Raw genomic sequence first — 15,449 nt, forward strand, 5'->3', positions numbered from 1 at the left:
TTTAGAGGTGTTCACCATTATGCACATAAAATATGTAAGCGGTCGGACAGCTCAGTTGCTAGAGCCGCGGTATGGTATTCTTAGGGTCACGGGTTCAAGTCCATGTCAGGCTGCACATTTTTCTCACTCTGTGACTGACATATAGCCCAGCCAGAGTTTAATTCACATTGCTCTGTAACCCTAGGCAATTCGAAGAAATATTTCCATATACAGTAGGTTTAGAACCATTCAGTATTTAAGCAAATACAATGTATAAGCGGCCGAATAGCTCAGAGGGAAGAGCCGCGGAATGGTATTCCGAGTGTCAGGGGTTCGAGTCCTCGCCAGGCTGTTACATATAAATATATATCTGCTAATTAGAAAATAAAGGAAAAGGGAAGGAACTATCTAAATTAAATATCCAAAATAGTACTTTAATGTACATATCACAATAATATTTCTTTATATTATATTTCTATTCTTCAAAAGAGACAATGAACATCTTTTACATGTTAAAGAAACTCGAAGTTTACAAAATATACCTATTTAAGATATATCTTCTCAATAGAAACAGACACAAAACACGGTACTTAAACGTTTAGACGAACGCAGACGCACCCAAAACGTTTCTTGGGATAACAAACGCACACTTTCAAACACAAGATAAACGAAACACGAAAAACGGTAAACTTTAAATGCTTGTAAACGATGCACGCTTGAGAAAGCGTTTTATCAAACGCATGTTGCACGATATATACGCATGCACGTTATAGTATTACGAAAAACGCACGCAAGAAAAACGCTATTTTAGACAAAAGAAACGTTCACCAGTCTGTACCAATAAAAAACACTGCGATCATGGTAGAATAATTCCTATTAATTTGGTTGAGGTCCATAAGGCAATAAAAGATCTAAGTGTCAAACATTAAGCTCTTTGACAAGACAATTTGAGAATAAGGTTTATAATATTTTACATATACGTATATGAATTGTATATACGTTAACTATGAAGTGACCCCAGGGCAGAGAAAATAATTCCTGGAACCAATATTCATAGACTTTGCAGAGATCCATAGGCCCTTATAAGTGTTACATATCTAAATTCTGATCACTAATGTCTAGAAGGAAAATATTCTAGACCTTAAGTCCTCTTACAAATGGGTGTAACAAATCTGACCAAGGGGTGGGGAAATTTTGACCTAAGGCACAGACATTTTGAAATTACTATAAATTGTTAAGCTCATACAACTAGACACCGCATCATGTCAAATATCTTTGCTTAAGATCATATATATATATATATATTATTATACATGTATAGTGTCAATTAGCATTGTTCTTTGCATGTCTATTTAAACCTTAATCTTGACCCTATATACAGAACCACAGAAGCTTGAAATAATTTCTATCAATAATCGCTCTAAAGTCCGATTAAAAAAACCCATACCTAAATATAAAAAATATATATTGATTATTTATACAATATCATATTATCTCAGATACAATGTAATTAACTGCATAGCTTTCATTGGTAAAGCATACTGTACAGTGCCTAAATTTAGATATTAATATATTAAACTAGAAGGGTTTTAAAATGTCACAAAAACATATGTCTTCCAAAACGATGTATGGTCAATCATGTGAAGTTTCGTTGAAATTCAACCAGTAGCTTGACCTGTGAAAGCCAGACAAGATTTTTCAATTTATAGCTCTAACGGCCATTTTGTGCAGCAAAGCGGGAAATGCCGGTAAAGTGCACAATAAGGGTTAGTACAGATCATTCCTGTAAAGTTTGGTTGAAATCCCACCAAATGTTTGACCTGTAAATGTCGGACAAGATTTTTCTATTTTTAGCTCTGGCGGCAAATTTGTGCAGCGAAACGGAATATGAAAGTGATGTGCACATGTAGGGATGGTACTGATCACTCCTAAAAAGTTTGGTTGGAATTCCACCAGTATTTTGACCTGTGGAGGCTGGACAAGATTTTTCTATTTTTAGCTCTGGCGGCAATTTTGTGCAGCGAAGCAAAATATACCGGTGATGTACACCACTAGGAATGGTACTGATTACTCCTGTAAAGTTTGGTTGAAATCCCACTAGAAGTTTTACCTCTGAAGGCCAGACAAGATTTTTCTATTTTCAGCTCTGGCAGCCATTTTGTGCAGCGAAGCAGACTTTGCCGGTGACGTGTACAACTAGGCATGGTACTGATCATTCCTGTAATGTTTGGTTGAATTCCCGCCAGAAGTTTGCCCTGTGAAGGGCGGACAAGATTGTTCAATTTTTAGATCTGGTGGCAGCGAAGCTAAACGTAACGGTGATTTACACAACTAGGGATGTTCCTGATTACCCCTGTAAAGTTTGGTTGAAATCCCACTATTAGCTCGACCTGTGAAGGGCGGACAAGCTTAATGCCGACGGACGGACAGACGAACGTATTGACGAAATGGTACTTATGTTACTTTTCCTTTGATATTTTGAGCCATATTTAGTCACACAAGGCATAATAAAACACACAAGTAAAAACGGAATGAATAGAAACAAAGAGAATTTACTGTTACCTATTGATCTCCAAGTCACACAAGTACCTTAAGGTTTGAACGGACAGACAGAGGCGAAGACAAAAACAATATATGTCTCCAAAAAATTATGGGATACATAATAATAATGTAAGATACAATAATGCCAATCTTACAGCATTTCAAAGGAACAGTAATCATTCTTATTATTATCAAGTGTAGTGTAGTGTATACATGTATAGTATAGTATAGCTTTTTTGTTAGTATAGTATAGTATAATAAAGTATATAGTATAATACATGTAATATAGTATATAGTATAGCTAGTATACTAGTATTAAAGAGTAATATAGTATATTGTATAGTATATAGTATATAGTATAGTTTAGTATAGTATGGTATGGTATGGTATGGTATTGTATGATATGTAACAGCTTAGATCATTGAAAGCCTAAAACAATCTTACACGAAACTACATTTTCCGTTTTTCGAAAAAATACAACTTAAATGAATAACAAGACAAAAACATAAACAACACATACAATTATCTGTGTAAATCGGCCTTCCGCTCTATCTCGGAAATGCCGTTCGCTCGTTTTACCGTACACCACAATTTTGAAGTGGAGCGACAGTTTGCCAGGCGTGCTGAAGATTGATGAAAAAACTATGGAGTTATAATTAGTACGGAAAGATAAAACATTAAATCAATTGTATTTATTGTTGCTGCATAAAAATGTACCAAGTTTAAAATAATAATAAGAAAATAAAAATAGATAAAATATGAAAAACAAGATCAACAAGGAAAGGCGGCGTTCAATGAACGCAACCCCCATATGACCCAGCAACAAGAACCAATGGCAAGGAGCCCAGGCGGACCCCAAACATAAAAAGGACAGGGCAACGACACGTTAATCATTAAATGATAAATAATTTGTAACTGATTAGGAATTCAAAGAAAATAATAATAGGCCCACAAAGGGGAAGGGGACAGGAGACCGGGGGAAGGGGGGGGGGGGTTAATCAAAGAAATAAAAACTAGAGGCAATGGGGAAGACACTTACCGCAGACGAGAAAACAACAAGGGACACAAGCAAAAGTGTCACCAAAACAGTATGAAACAACACAGACATACATCTGAGGAACACAGTGGGGCGCCGCCTTGGAACGGTCAGCAGCATAATAATGACTGCTGGGGAGTTTAAACCGGTTAATGGTGCACCAAACCTCGCTCTTAGCCCAACCATTTTCCTATAAACGAGACAGTGTAAATAAAATGAATCCCCGCCAAGTGAAATTCTAACAGTTGTCATGGTTACAAAAGGTTAAATAAGTAAAACACTAAAATGATCATGTAGAAACATATAAAAGTAAACCCAATGACCATAACAAAAAGTACTCAATGTCCTAAAGGAAGACAGAGCAACAAGAAAATCACCTACAAGGGCCCGACGAAGCAAGGCAGAAGACGAACATTAAGACAATTCAGTCCAAAGGGCTTTACGAACTATCCATCATAGAGTCTCCCACTTGGTCCGTCAGATGCAATCAAAAGAGGAAAGCGTAGTGTCCAACTGTAAAGGGTTGAACACTAAACATGCAGTATGTCTTAAAATAGTAGGGTCATAACCTCTTTTAATAAAACGTTTAATAATTTTAGTAAAAACAGCAGAAAAATTACCATGACCCAAAATCTTACGAAGTTGTAAACCACATCGCCATAAAGACCAGGCTGGCTAATCCCTTGTCGCAGAAGAGTTTTTAAATCACTATTGAATTTAGAAATTGAATCAAAGTTACGATTGTAAAATTTAGTAAAATATTTCCGTAATTTATGATAGCGGTAGCCCTGTTTTAGAAGCTTGCTGGTAATAAAAATATTCCGCTCGTTGAAATCCTTAACGTTGTTACAAGCTCTAGCGAATCTAATTAACTGAGAAACATAAACCCCGTAGGATGTTGCATGGGGTACGTCTCCATCCAAATGTGGATAATTAACTATACAAAAGTCAAAGTCATCTCTTTTATCATAAATTTTCGTGTGAATAGAATTGTTGTTGATAGTAATATGAAGATCCAAAAATGATGTACTAAAATTTCAAGAGTTCGTTTTATTAAGTTGTAGTTCATGCGGATAAATGTCAGACACCATTTGATCAAAATAAGGATTATCTAAATTAAAAATATCATCAAGGTATCTGGAAGTATTATTAAATGCGACTATAACATCTTGTTGTTTCTCTTCAGAGAGACTCAACATAAAGTCTCTTTCATAGCAGTACAAAACAAATCGGCGACCAGGGGTGCACAATTAGTACCCATAGGAATTCCTATGATCTGTTTAAATAGGGTATTACCAAACCTGACATAAATGTTGTCTAAAAGAAAAGAGAGTGCTCTACAAACTTCGTCACAGGTCCACATAGTATAATGTTTAACAATACCGTTAGTAAAAAAAGCTTTGTTCGAATTACATGCTAGAAAGGTAACTTTTTCCCGTGCAAAAGTTTTCTGAATTAGGGAAATTAGTTTATCATTGATTAATTTATGTGGCAAAGTTGTATAAAGTGTAGAAAAATCGTATGTACTGACAGTTGAAGCTTGAAAGTTATTAATTTTGAATTTATCCAAGATTTCAACAGAATTTTTAATTGACCAAAGGAGATTTTTGCCTGTGTTTTCATAGACTTTATCACAATATCTAATTACATGTGTTTTAATGGCAGTCAAACAAGACGTCAATAAAATAGAAAGTTTACTTGTAGTGCAAGATGTAGAATTAGCAATAAATCTGGCTTTGTAAGGTTTTTTATGTAATTTAGGAATCCAATACATAATAGGAAGTTTGAGTTCTTTTTCATTAATTTGGACTTTAAGATTGGAAATATTAGTAATATGATTGTTTACAATGTCTTTTTCGGAGGCAGAGGTTTTAGAATACGCATTAGTGCTATTTAGTTTTTATAACTTATTTTTTATATACAGAAACATCACTCCATCCATAACACTTCCATAAGATAATCCAAGGTGTCTAATTATGTGCACATTTAAAGCTTTTCCTTATCTATCTACTGCAGTAAATATTTGATTAATAATAACAAATGATGTCTATTTCATAATCTATTTCCAAGTTCAGTACTTTGTTGTTGTTGTTTTGAATTCAAACACGTACACTCCAGACTTCAAATTGCCATCACGTATGACCACAAAATTGTCTGATTTTTTTTTTATAAATGTTTTAAACTCTTTAAATTCTGCTTCTGTTTTTATATCACAACCTCTCACATATACTGTCACTGTATGTGGTAGTTTGTTTATAACAGTAATGAGACCATATAACGCTGAACAAAACATTGTTATATAACACAAGTTAACAAATTCAATATTGTTCATTTTAGGTGTCAGTGTTAATGATCTTTCACCTAGATTCATTCTCTGTAACCTAACATCTTTTATGTGATATAAAAATGGTAATGTTTGAAGCATTGTGTCTATGTCACTAGAAGATTCTAGATAACTACATTCAAATGACTGTAGTTTATTGGCAGCTGTTAGTTGACTGAGATAAGATGACACAACACCAGGTTTATATAAATTACCTACATCACACTCCTCTAACAACGATACATCCATGTTTAATTGTGAAACAGGTATCTCGCCAAATCCTAAACATCTTAGTTTTGAATGTTGAGACAGGTCAATGTTGAATCCCCTACATGAAGTATTCTTGTGATCACTACAGTATAAACCGTACAATCTTATTTCTTTCATTGTTTTTTTACTAGTGAGGAAATTTAACAATGTCTTCATTACCTTGTGGGTCATAGTGAAACAATGTATATTTAAAACCTCCAGGTGATGTAATTGTACCAGTCGTCTATTTATCACTGCAGACAGCCGGCAACTATTTTCTACAAATTGATGATTTTCCCATTTACTTGATAACACAGTTAAACATTTTAAAGGGTTCAACAACAAGCTCATCATTTCTTTTTTTACAATTTCTCCATAATAGAATAATTTTTCTATCTGTGGAAGATCAGAGAGTGTAAACAAATTGACAATTTTTTGTAAACTACAAATACCTTCATTTCGTATCATTATTGACTTTATATTTTCTTTATTTTGTTGACACAGATGTTGTAATTGTTTGAAGTAGTTTTCTTGTTGACATTTTTCATCAATGATTAAATCTTGTAAACACAATTTAAGTTCTTTGTTTTCCTTTCCTTCTTTGACACAAGAAATGTACATGTCTTGTATGTCTTGTAATGGCTTAATGTGCATGTAATCATAATATGTCAAAGTTCTGTATTTGCTTGTTTTGTCATCATTGTTTATTACAGGCATCAAATCAGTTGATATTGCAGACATTAATTCAGGGTTCATGTTACTGATGAAGACAAACACTTTTGACATGTCTAGAATATTTTGTAAACAGTTGCACTCTTCAAAGATGATTTTTTGAACATCATTTGTATTTTGAAAACTTATGAATAATGCTGAAAAGTATTCTTGCACTGTTTTATGTGAAAATGATATTTTAGAACTTTCATTTATTAACGTTTTCACTTTACTTTCTGATAATATTCCTGATAGACAGCTTGATTTTAAATCCTCTTGGTTAAGATATTTTTCAGCAACATTTTTATCAAAAACTAATGTGTGCTCCTTTTTCTTACTGAACAATGTATAAAAAGCTAGTTTCCCAATGGTCATCAGAAATGTGTAGTAACTACAGAAATGTTGATGCATTCTAAAGCATACGGGAATGTTACTTGGAGATGTTTTACACCATGAATGAAACATTCCATGTAACTTTTCAGTTCTAGATAGAAGGAGCTCAATAATGCCAGTATATAATTCTACTGCTGATTTTCCTATTGGAATTTTTGCAGTCCATAAACATATAAGATATAGTAAAAGGAGAGGAGTAGACTCCATCTCATCAAGGTCATGGTGTCTAATTTCCTCTTCAAATCTACAAACTTCATAGATCAGTTTTTCTTCTTCAATGTTGCCTTTCAATATTTTCATTGCGTTTAGGGAAAACTGCCTTACATTTTGTTTATCTATTTTAACTAGCTCTACTGTTTTGTCTATTTGATTAGTCTTCAAGTTTGACATTCCAAGCTTCCATGGGCGGGTTGTTGTTAAGATTACACACTTTTCACGTGCATATCGATGCGGTATACTTTTTGGAAGTCTTGTACAATCGTTTTCAGGATGAGTCCATTCATCTAGTCCATCTAATATAACAAGACAGTTTTCTTCACGTAAAATGTCCTTCAAAATACCTTTCGGCATTGAAGATGAGCACGCAAGATATTGTATGACTTGTTGTTCAATCATGTCGTCGACATCACAGACTTTAGTTGAATCTCTCAACTGCACCAGAAATAAAAACTCAAAGCAAGATAAAGCCTCTAATTCTTTATCTTTAAAATTGCTATAATTTTCATCATTTTTATGAGCTTGACACCATGTGATGGCGAAATATTTTGAAAAAGATGTTTTTCCAAATCCAGCGGCCGCTGATAAATATATTTCGCGTGAAACCTCTTTCCTGGGAGTAAACAGGTCCTTTAACGACTTAACTCTAGTTGTTTCTTTCCTTCCACCTGGCAGATAAGTCTGTATGTCCATTTCTGGCATAATGTAGAACCCAGCTAGAGGGGTATGGAAATCATCTGTAAGTGGTGAAAGAGGAACTGTACTCTGATTTGTGGTGTACCATGCTATAAGTTCATCCTTAAGATCTGAAATAGAAATAATATTATTTTTTATTTAGGCAGGAAAAACCCTGATCTAGGTGATGAAATAAAAACAAACACTGATATGATTAATTAATTGTAATGGTATCAGTGTGTACATATCTATTATAAAACATATATATTAAAATACAATTAATCCCACTATTAAAGAAAAGAAAAGCGAACAAAATCGTTCAGAAACAAAATGTTAAAAAATGTTCTTCCATGAAACTATTCCTTAACATAACTTTATATTAGATTCTAAATAAATAGGACATACAAAAATGTTGAAATTGATACCAATTGTATTCGTCTGCCTTTTTTTCAACTAGATAGCAGACGAACACACTTTTTTAATAATTTGTACGAAATATATAACTGAAATTCACACAAAATGTCTCAAGTATACCTTTTTGCTGTATTCACTGAGCATGTCACATGATATTTTTCTCTATGCAACCTTTCTATAAAAAAGTCACTTTCTGGTTGCCTCGGTCAATATTAAATTTGAAATGCACTAGCTTAACTGTAATGAACATTAAGCTATTAATATTAATAGTAACTATGCACAGTTGACAGGTGTCAAGGACTGCCGAAAGATATCTATGGAACACTATAATTGCCTTATAGCCCGGGCCATGGTACTTAACGTTTATCGGAAAAATATATAATATTATATAAATCATACATGAATGAGATTTTTCCTCATTCTAATAAGTGATCCTTTTCCAAAACTCTTTGCCAAAGTCTATATCAACGTATTAGTTATAAATTGTCTTTTAAAAACAAACTATTTCTATTGTTTGTCATTTTGGCAATCGGAGCATCCTCGGCTATAATCAATTATAACCTCGGAGTTAATACGAATTGAAATTAGTTCTACCACGTGGTTTCAGATATTAACAAACACAGAGGGTGTTTTTTTCTATATTTGACATCCAAAGAAACATAAAGTCTGTTTCGGTACAATTATGATTGAAAAAATATAGGAGGACCATCTTAAATGTAGAAATACCCAATGCTGTACAATTTAAACAAATCCGACTCAATGTCAACAGGTTAACATTTTGTACTGTCTGTTACTACAACAAAAATAATAAATATATAAATAATGTAGTTTTTGCTTTTGTTTTTTTAGGTGGACTTTTACTTCCAAAATTGGAAATTGGCTTGTCATCAACTCCCATCATTAAAATACTATTTGTTACATATTTAGTTTTTTTAGCGTAAGTTATACCATATCAAATACCATATCCGTACAAGTGTGTTCGAGGTCTAAATCCCAAGATTGACGGAAAGGGCAAAAACGTTGCGATTACCATTTTGGGTGATTTCAGAGGAGGTTAGTACGGTTCACAGTTTTCCCCAAAAATACTATAAAATTCAAGCTATACGAATAGATGATATGCCAGTATGTTGGATTATTACATAATAACAATATAGGGATACGGTAGTCATATATGGACATTTTTTCAAAACGTTTATGTCCCCGAATATTCATAATTCACAAAATTGAATTTATTGGCAGATGCTGTGGAATTTTATGTGACAGTTTTAAAAGTAATAGCATTGTCATATGTAATCTGAATAATTCGGCTGCAAGACCAAGCGACGTGGTTCCAGTATTCCTACATTCAAGTATTCAACTATTCTCTATTTCCTACTTAAATAGTGTAAAATCACCCTCAGGATATGTTGCCTACTTTTTAAATTTGTCTTTTGACGTCTTTTCTGTGATATGCAGGCTCAATAACCTCAGATCCCCTTTCAGAATTCCATTTTCTTTAGTTCCGACCATTGTTTTCTCGTTTAGGGCACAAGCATTCTTTTACATTTACTTGGGGACCTTACGCCGCTTTTCATGGAATGACACTACTGTGTCACGTTGAAGGTTCCATGATATCCACCGTATGAACACTTATGCGGATGTTTCTAAATTCAGATAACACCATTTTTGTGTTTAAATGATAAATTCTACTTAGGCCGGTGCTAGGGGACGTGGACGTTTACTTGCACTTTCAAGTACGGTCCAAGAACAGGCTCAATCAAACCGAGCCTGCAACATTTAACAATTTTGCCGTGTCGATTCTGTTTTTCTATATTTTATTGTCACATCCGTGTTATTTAAGGCCATGTGGCGGCTGTAAAAATTATCCCCGTACATTTAATCAATGATGTTATATTTTCGATCCTTCAAGATCGTTCAGCACGACATTATTGTTGTGTATACATTTAAGATGGTATTTTTAGTTTCTTCTACTTCTTCTGTTTCAACTTGGGCGGTACCAGTATTCCTACCTTCAAGTATTCCTACCTAAATACTGTATAATCACCCTTAGGATATGTTGCCTGCTTTTTAAATTTGTCTTTTGACGCCTTGTCTGTGATATATAGGCTTCATTACCTCAGATCCCCTTTCAAAATGCCATTTTATTTATTTCCGCCAATTGTTGTCTTGTTTAGGGCATACGCTTTTTTTTAATTCGACACCATACGCCGCTTTTCATGGAATGACACTACTGTGTCACATTGAAGGTTCCATGATAACCGCCGTATGAACACATCTGCTGATGTTTCTAAATTCAAAATGTCACCATCTGTGTGTTTAAATGTTGAATTATGCATAAGCCGGTGCTAGGGGTCGTGGACGTTTACTTGCAATTTTTACAGTACCGTCTATGGACAAGCTCAATCAAACCGAGCCTGCAACATTTTACAATTTTGCCGTGTTGGGCTTTATTTAGGGATTCAATTTACAAATTGATACATGGCACAAATGTTGTTCTTTACGAGAGGCAACCATCGTTTATATAATAATAATCCTTTTAAAGCGCATAATTTGTTGGGCTATGTCATATTTTGTTTGTACTAGCAGTTGCAGAAAAAATGTAAATACCGTGATATCATAGAACCCGTGATATTATAAGAACTCAGTATATATACATTTCTAAATTGGTAGCATCTTTTAGATAAATGGTGCTGTGGTTATGATAAATAGTAATTAATGTTGCTTTTATGGATCTGGTGCTATATGATTTTGAAAGGTGATGATGTCGTTTTCATATACAGTGACGTGGTTATGATATATGGTGAAGTAGTTTTGGTACTGTCGTTTAGATAGATTGTGGCTGTCATTATGTATATACATGGTGCTCTCTTTTCATATACTGTGATGTCATTTTGGTATAAGGTTATGTCATTTTAATTAAGTCGATGCCGTTTTAAAAGATGGTGATATGTTTCCGATAAAATGGCATTCTGGTCTTAATAGATCATGCTATCATTTTCGTAATTTTGGTAATTTCATTTTGATATATTGTTCTGTGATTTTTATATATGGTTCCGTTGTCATATATATGGTTCCAAATGACATCTCCATTCACCGAAACAACAGCATTAGATCTAATAAAACCACAGCACCATGTAGCAGAACCGCATCACACTATATCACAACCACAGCACAATCTATGGAAACTCCATCACCATCAAACAAAATGACATCACTATATATTGAAACGACATCACCATCTATAATTAAAGCCGCAGCACCATCTATAAAATGACAGCAACATAATTATGATTTAATAACATCACAATCTATCAAACCGACATCACCATATATGAAAACGATAGCACCATCTATCCAAACGACGGCACCATATAAGGATAGATATATCACCTCCGACCATAACCACATCACAAATTAGCAAAATCACAACATCTTTTATCAAAATTACATCTACACTTTAGAATGTATATAGGAAGCGGCTATGGCGTTCCATGATAATGTATTTTATTTTTTACTTTTGAAGAAACAAGCAATATGTTTTAGAAAGAATCTCGGCCGAATATAATCTTGTTGCGGGGACACAAAGGTGACATGTGTGTGTATTATTTATGTCATGCGCACAAGATACTATGTCGTGGCCACGAGTTATTGGGTTACTTAGAAACGTGATACTATGTCGTGGCCACGAGTTACTAAGTTATGGCAACGAGTTATTTAGTCGTGGCTACGAGATAGTTAAATCGTGGGAACGAGATACTATGTAGTGGTCACGAGTTACTACATGTAAGTTGTTGGAACAGGATAGTTAAATCGTGTGCACGAGATAAATAACCAATCAGATTACACGATTTATATGAATTTTCCTAATTAACTTTACTTGTGCCTTAGTACAAGGATGCCTCTACTTTATCTGCCTTTAAAAGTGCCATCTATCAAGTTATTGATTGGTCAATGATTTTACATTATTTGTATTTGTACCATGAGCATACTTTTCAATATGCTAATTGTAACACTATCGGATTTTTTTCTATATAAACGAAGAAGGCCCGAAGCGTCCATTATTCTACAACAATGTACTCGCCGTTCTTATTATCACCCTGTGTATTTTCACATTGAGGGCGCCATTTTGTTTGACAAATCTGATAAATCAAAAACAATTTTTGTCGAATTTGTTGTGAAAACTATTAGCTTAGTAGGAACGAAGGCCTACGATGCATGTCAGGAAGGTTTTTTTAAACCAGGCTCATTTTGTTTTTGAATGTCTAAATTTGAAAAAAATTTATGTTCCCAGAAAATCAAGGGTTCCCACGTTGTCCAAATTCAAGATGGCCGCCAAGATGGCCGCCAAAAATTTAAGAAAATACCATTTTTACTTAAAATACAAATACAACACTTCATTTTCACATTTTAAATTCATTTATTCATCAAGATGATCGGAATTACATAGAATTCCTGATATATAAGCAATTTTTTTACTTTAAAAGCATAACTTTTTGAAAATTGCCTTAAAATATGCTTAAAAAGGGTAAAAAACGTGTTTTTTTTTGCATTTGGCTGGTTCCAATTCGGCTCAGAAAATTATTTAACCTCTTATACAATATTTTTTCACATTTTTTTACAGATACATGATAAAGAATTTGAAAAAAAATATTTAAGTCTAGATAAAAAGTTAAATTTTAGTTTAAGGGACTATTTAAGTGGGTGGGGTAAGTGCCATCCATTTTGTGAAAAATACGCCATGTACTTAAAATACATCAAAAAGTATATAGGTCTTCTACAGCAATTTCTATGCATGGTTTTAATCATTCTTGAGATTTCCTAATCTATTTTTTAGTAATTAAAGGGTGCAAACTTATTTTTTCACACATTAAGGTGAACTTTTTGCCTTAAAAATGGCCGAAAATTTCATTTTTTAATGAAAAGCCCATCTCAATCTTACCTTAAAATTGCATAAATGCTCATTAAATTGTTGAGTTTATCTTTAATCATCAAAATACAATAGCATACAAAGATATAAATATTTTTAAAAGTACAGATGTCAGATTTAACAAAGTGCAGCATAAAAAGTGGGTGGGGTAATTACATACAATTACATGAAAAAAAGTCAAAACCTGCATAATTATATATACAAGTTATGGAAGTCTTCTCTGTCAATTCCAAAACATTATTTATCTTTCTTGTGACATTTCCATATTTTCTCAGTAATTTATTAGAAGTAACAATTTTTTTTTAAAACTTAAGGTTAACGTTTTGCAGCAAAATTGGCAAAAACACATTTTTATGGTAAATGTCTCTTAATCGCGGGAACGACTTATTTCTTAATTTACCGTAACTCTCAAAATGTTCTTCCATATATCGTCCAATGTGAACATACAACAATAAAATGAAGAAAAGACATTCTTAAGACATTCTTAAACAACAGAATATGTCACATTTAACTGTTCACAATGCCCATCTCTAAAAGTGGGTGGGGCAATAATCACCAATGAAATAAATACATAGATACACAGTTATTCTCGAACAATTCACAATGATGCTTTTGACCATTAGTTCACATGTTTGTATACTTTAGTATTAATAGTGCGAGGGATATTATACAAACTACATTTTCCTCATTTCGTTTTGTGAGGATTTAGGAACTTATCAATTTACGTGAACTTTTTAATAATTAAATGTAATGTTGACACATTGTAAAAAAAATAATAGAAAATACCCTCAGTTGCATTATATAATTACATTCATGGGGATCAAAATCTATTTCTGAAACGTTCGGATTATAACTATAGTAATTAATATCAGTACGATGTTGACTCAGCATAACACAATATCTTACAAATACACTGAGTAGAAACAAAGAATTCATTAACATGCCATACATTCTGATTATGACAGCTATATTCATTCGTCTGAAAAGACAGACAATAAATACAAATCCACAGATTTATAAAAACACAATCAACTCAATTGGAAGTATAACTATCACCAATCATCTCACTACATAACTAATCTCCCACAAAAGTTTACGGTTACTGAATGTCACTCATCATCATCTGACACTGAAATTTCTAGACAACCATCATCATCTTCTTCTTCCATCTCTGCTTGAACATTTTCGACTAGGTCAACTAACGTTGGTGGAAGAATGGGACCCTCAGCCCACAATGGTTCTAACACTTCGTTCTTTTTGGTCCACCCTTGCCCTTCATCATGTGGTTCCGGATGTTCTATCACTGGTGTATGAGCATTTTTCAAGATGCCGAGACGATGGTTGACTCTTCTGATGTGTTGGCATAAATTATCCTGGCAAGGTGGCAGTTTGGATAATTCCACCTTTGACTTCATGGTCAGCTGTTCGTCGTCTCCTACCATTTTCTTCAAAAGAACTGCCCTACATGTGTTCACAGACCTCTCCCTTGGACACCCATACATCACACAGACAAACGCTTCTAACATCTGCATAACATCTTCTTCAACTGTCCAAGTATCACCCAGCATCCTACAGACATATCAGTTAAAAATAATGACTATTATACTTTTATTTACTGTCATAATTTGTTAGAAATGTGTTACTGTTTCAGACAATTCATTTTTTTAATCAGTTACAAACATTTTACCTGAATGTTTTGTGGTATTTAGGATTACTCTGCAGCTTTCTGAGCGGTGTGACCTTTCCCTTGCCCTTAAATGCACTTGTGACATCTTCACCGGTGAACACATGCAGTCCTAGTAGAGTCTCACGGGTGTACGCACAATAGCTGACTGGTAGCCAATCGTTGATGCGTAGTGCATGTACAAAACTACTCTGGTATCTGTCTCTTCTTGGTTGGACACTAAACTGAAGATCTCCTCCGTTCTCACCTGAAGCAAACGAAAACAAAACGACCACTAGATTTTTGCCTGGATAAAATATTT

General features: G+C 33.8%; 2 protein-coding genes across 3 annotated transcripts in view; both read right to left on the reverse strand.

The window, feature by feature from the left end:
* Nucleotides 1–4,318: 4,318 nt before the first annotated feature.
* Nucleotides 4,319–15,449, reverse strand: part of LOC132718574 (uncharacterized) — a 41,926-nt gene continuing 30,795 nt past the window's right edge. For both annotated transcript variants that reach the window (XM_060702290.1, XM_060702291.1), the window contains exon 5: nucleotides 4,319–8,254. In XM_060702290.1, the coding sequence (XP_060558273.1) occupies nucleotides 5,628–8,254 (2,627 nt within the window). In that variant the 3' untranslated portion in view covers nucleotides 4,319–5,627. The remainder of the gene's footprint in view (nucleotides 8,255–15,449) is intronic.
* On the reverse strand, nucleotides 14,389–15,269 carry LOC132718573 (uncharacterized). Its single transcript, XM_060702289.1, has 2 exons — nucleotides 15,152–15,269; nucleotides 14,389–15,033 (listed from the first exon to the last, which is right to left on the reverse strand). The coding sequence occupies exon 2, from the start codon at nucleotides 15,030–15,032 to the stop codon at nucleotides 14,574–14,576; it is 459 nt and encodes a 152-aa protein (XP_060558272.1). The 5' UTR covers nucleotide 15,033; nucleotides 15,152–15,269; the 3' UTR covers nucleotides 14,389–14,573.

Source organism: Ruditapes philippinarum, unplaced genomic scaffold (genome assembly GCF_026571515.1).
Source record: "Ruditapes philippinarum isolate M1 unplaced genomic scaffold, ASM2657151v2 ctg4312_1_1_1_1, whole genome shotgun sequence".
Taxonomy (NCBI): Eukaryota; Metazoa; Mollusca; class Bivalvia; order Venerida; family Veneridae; genus Ruditapes; species Ruditapes philippinarum.

Excerpts from the sequence above, each read along its gene's own strand:
- LOC132718573 (XM_060702289.1), bottom strand. The coding sequence starts at position 15,032 with ATGCTGGGTGATACTTGGACAGTTGAAGAAGATGTTATGCAGATGTTA.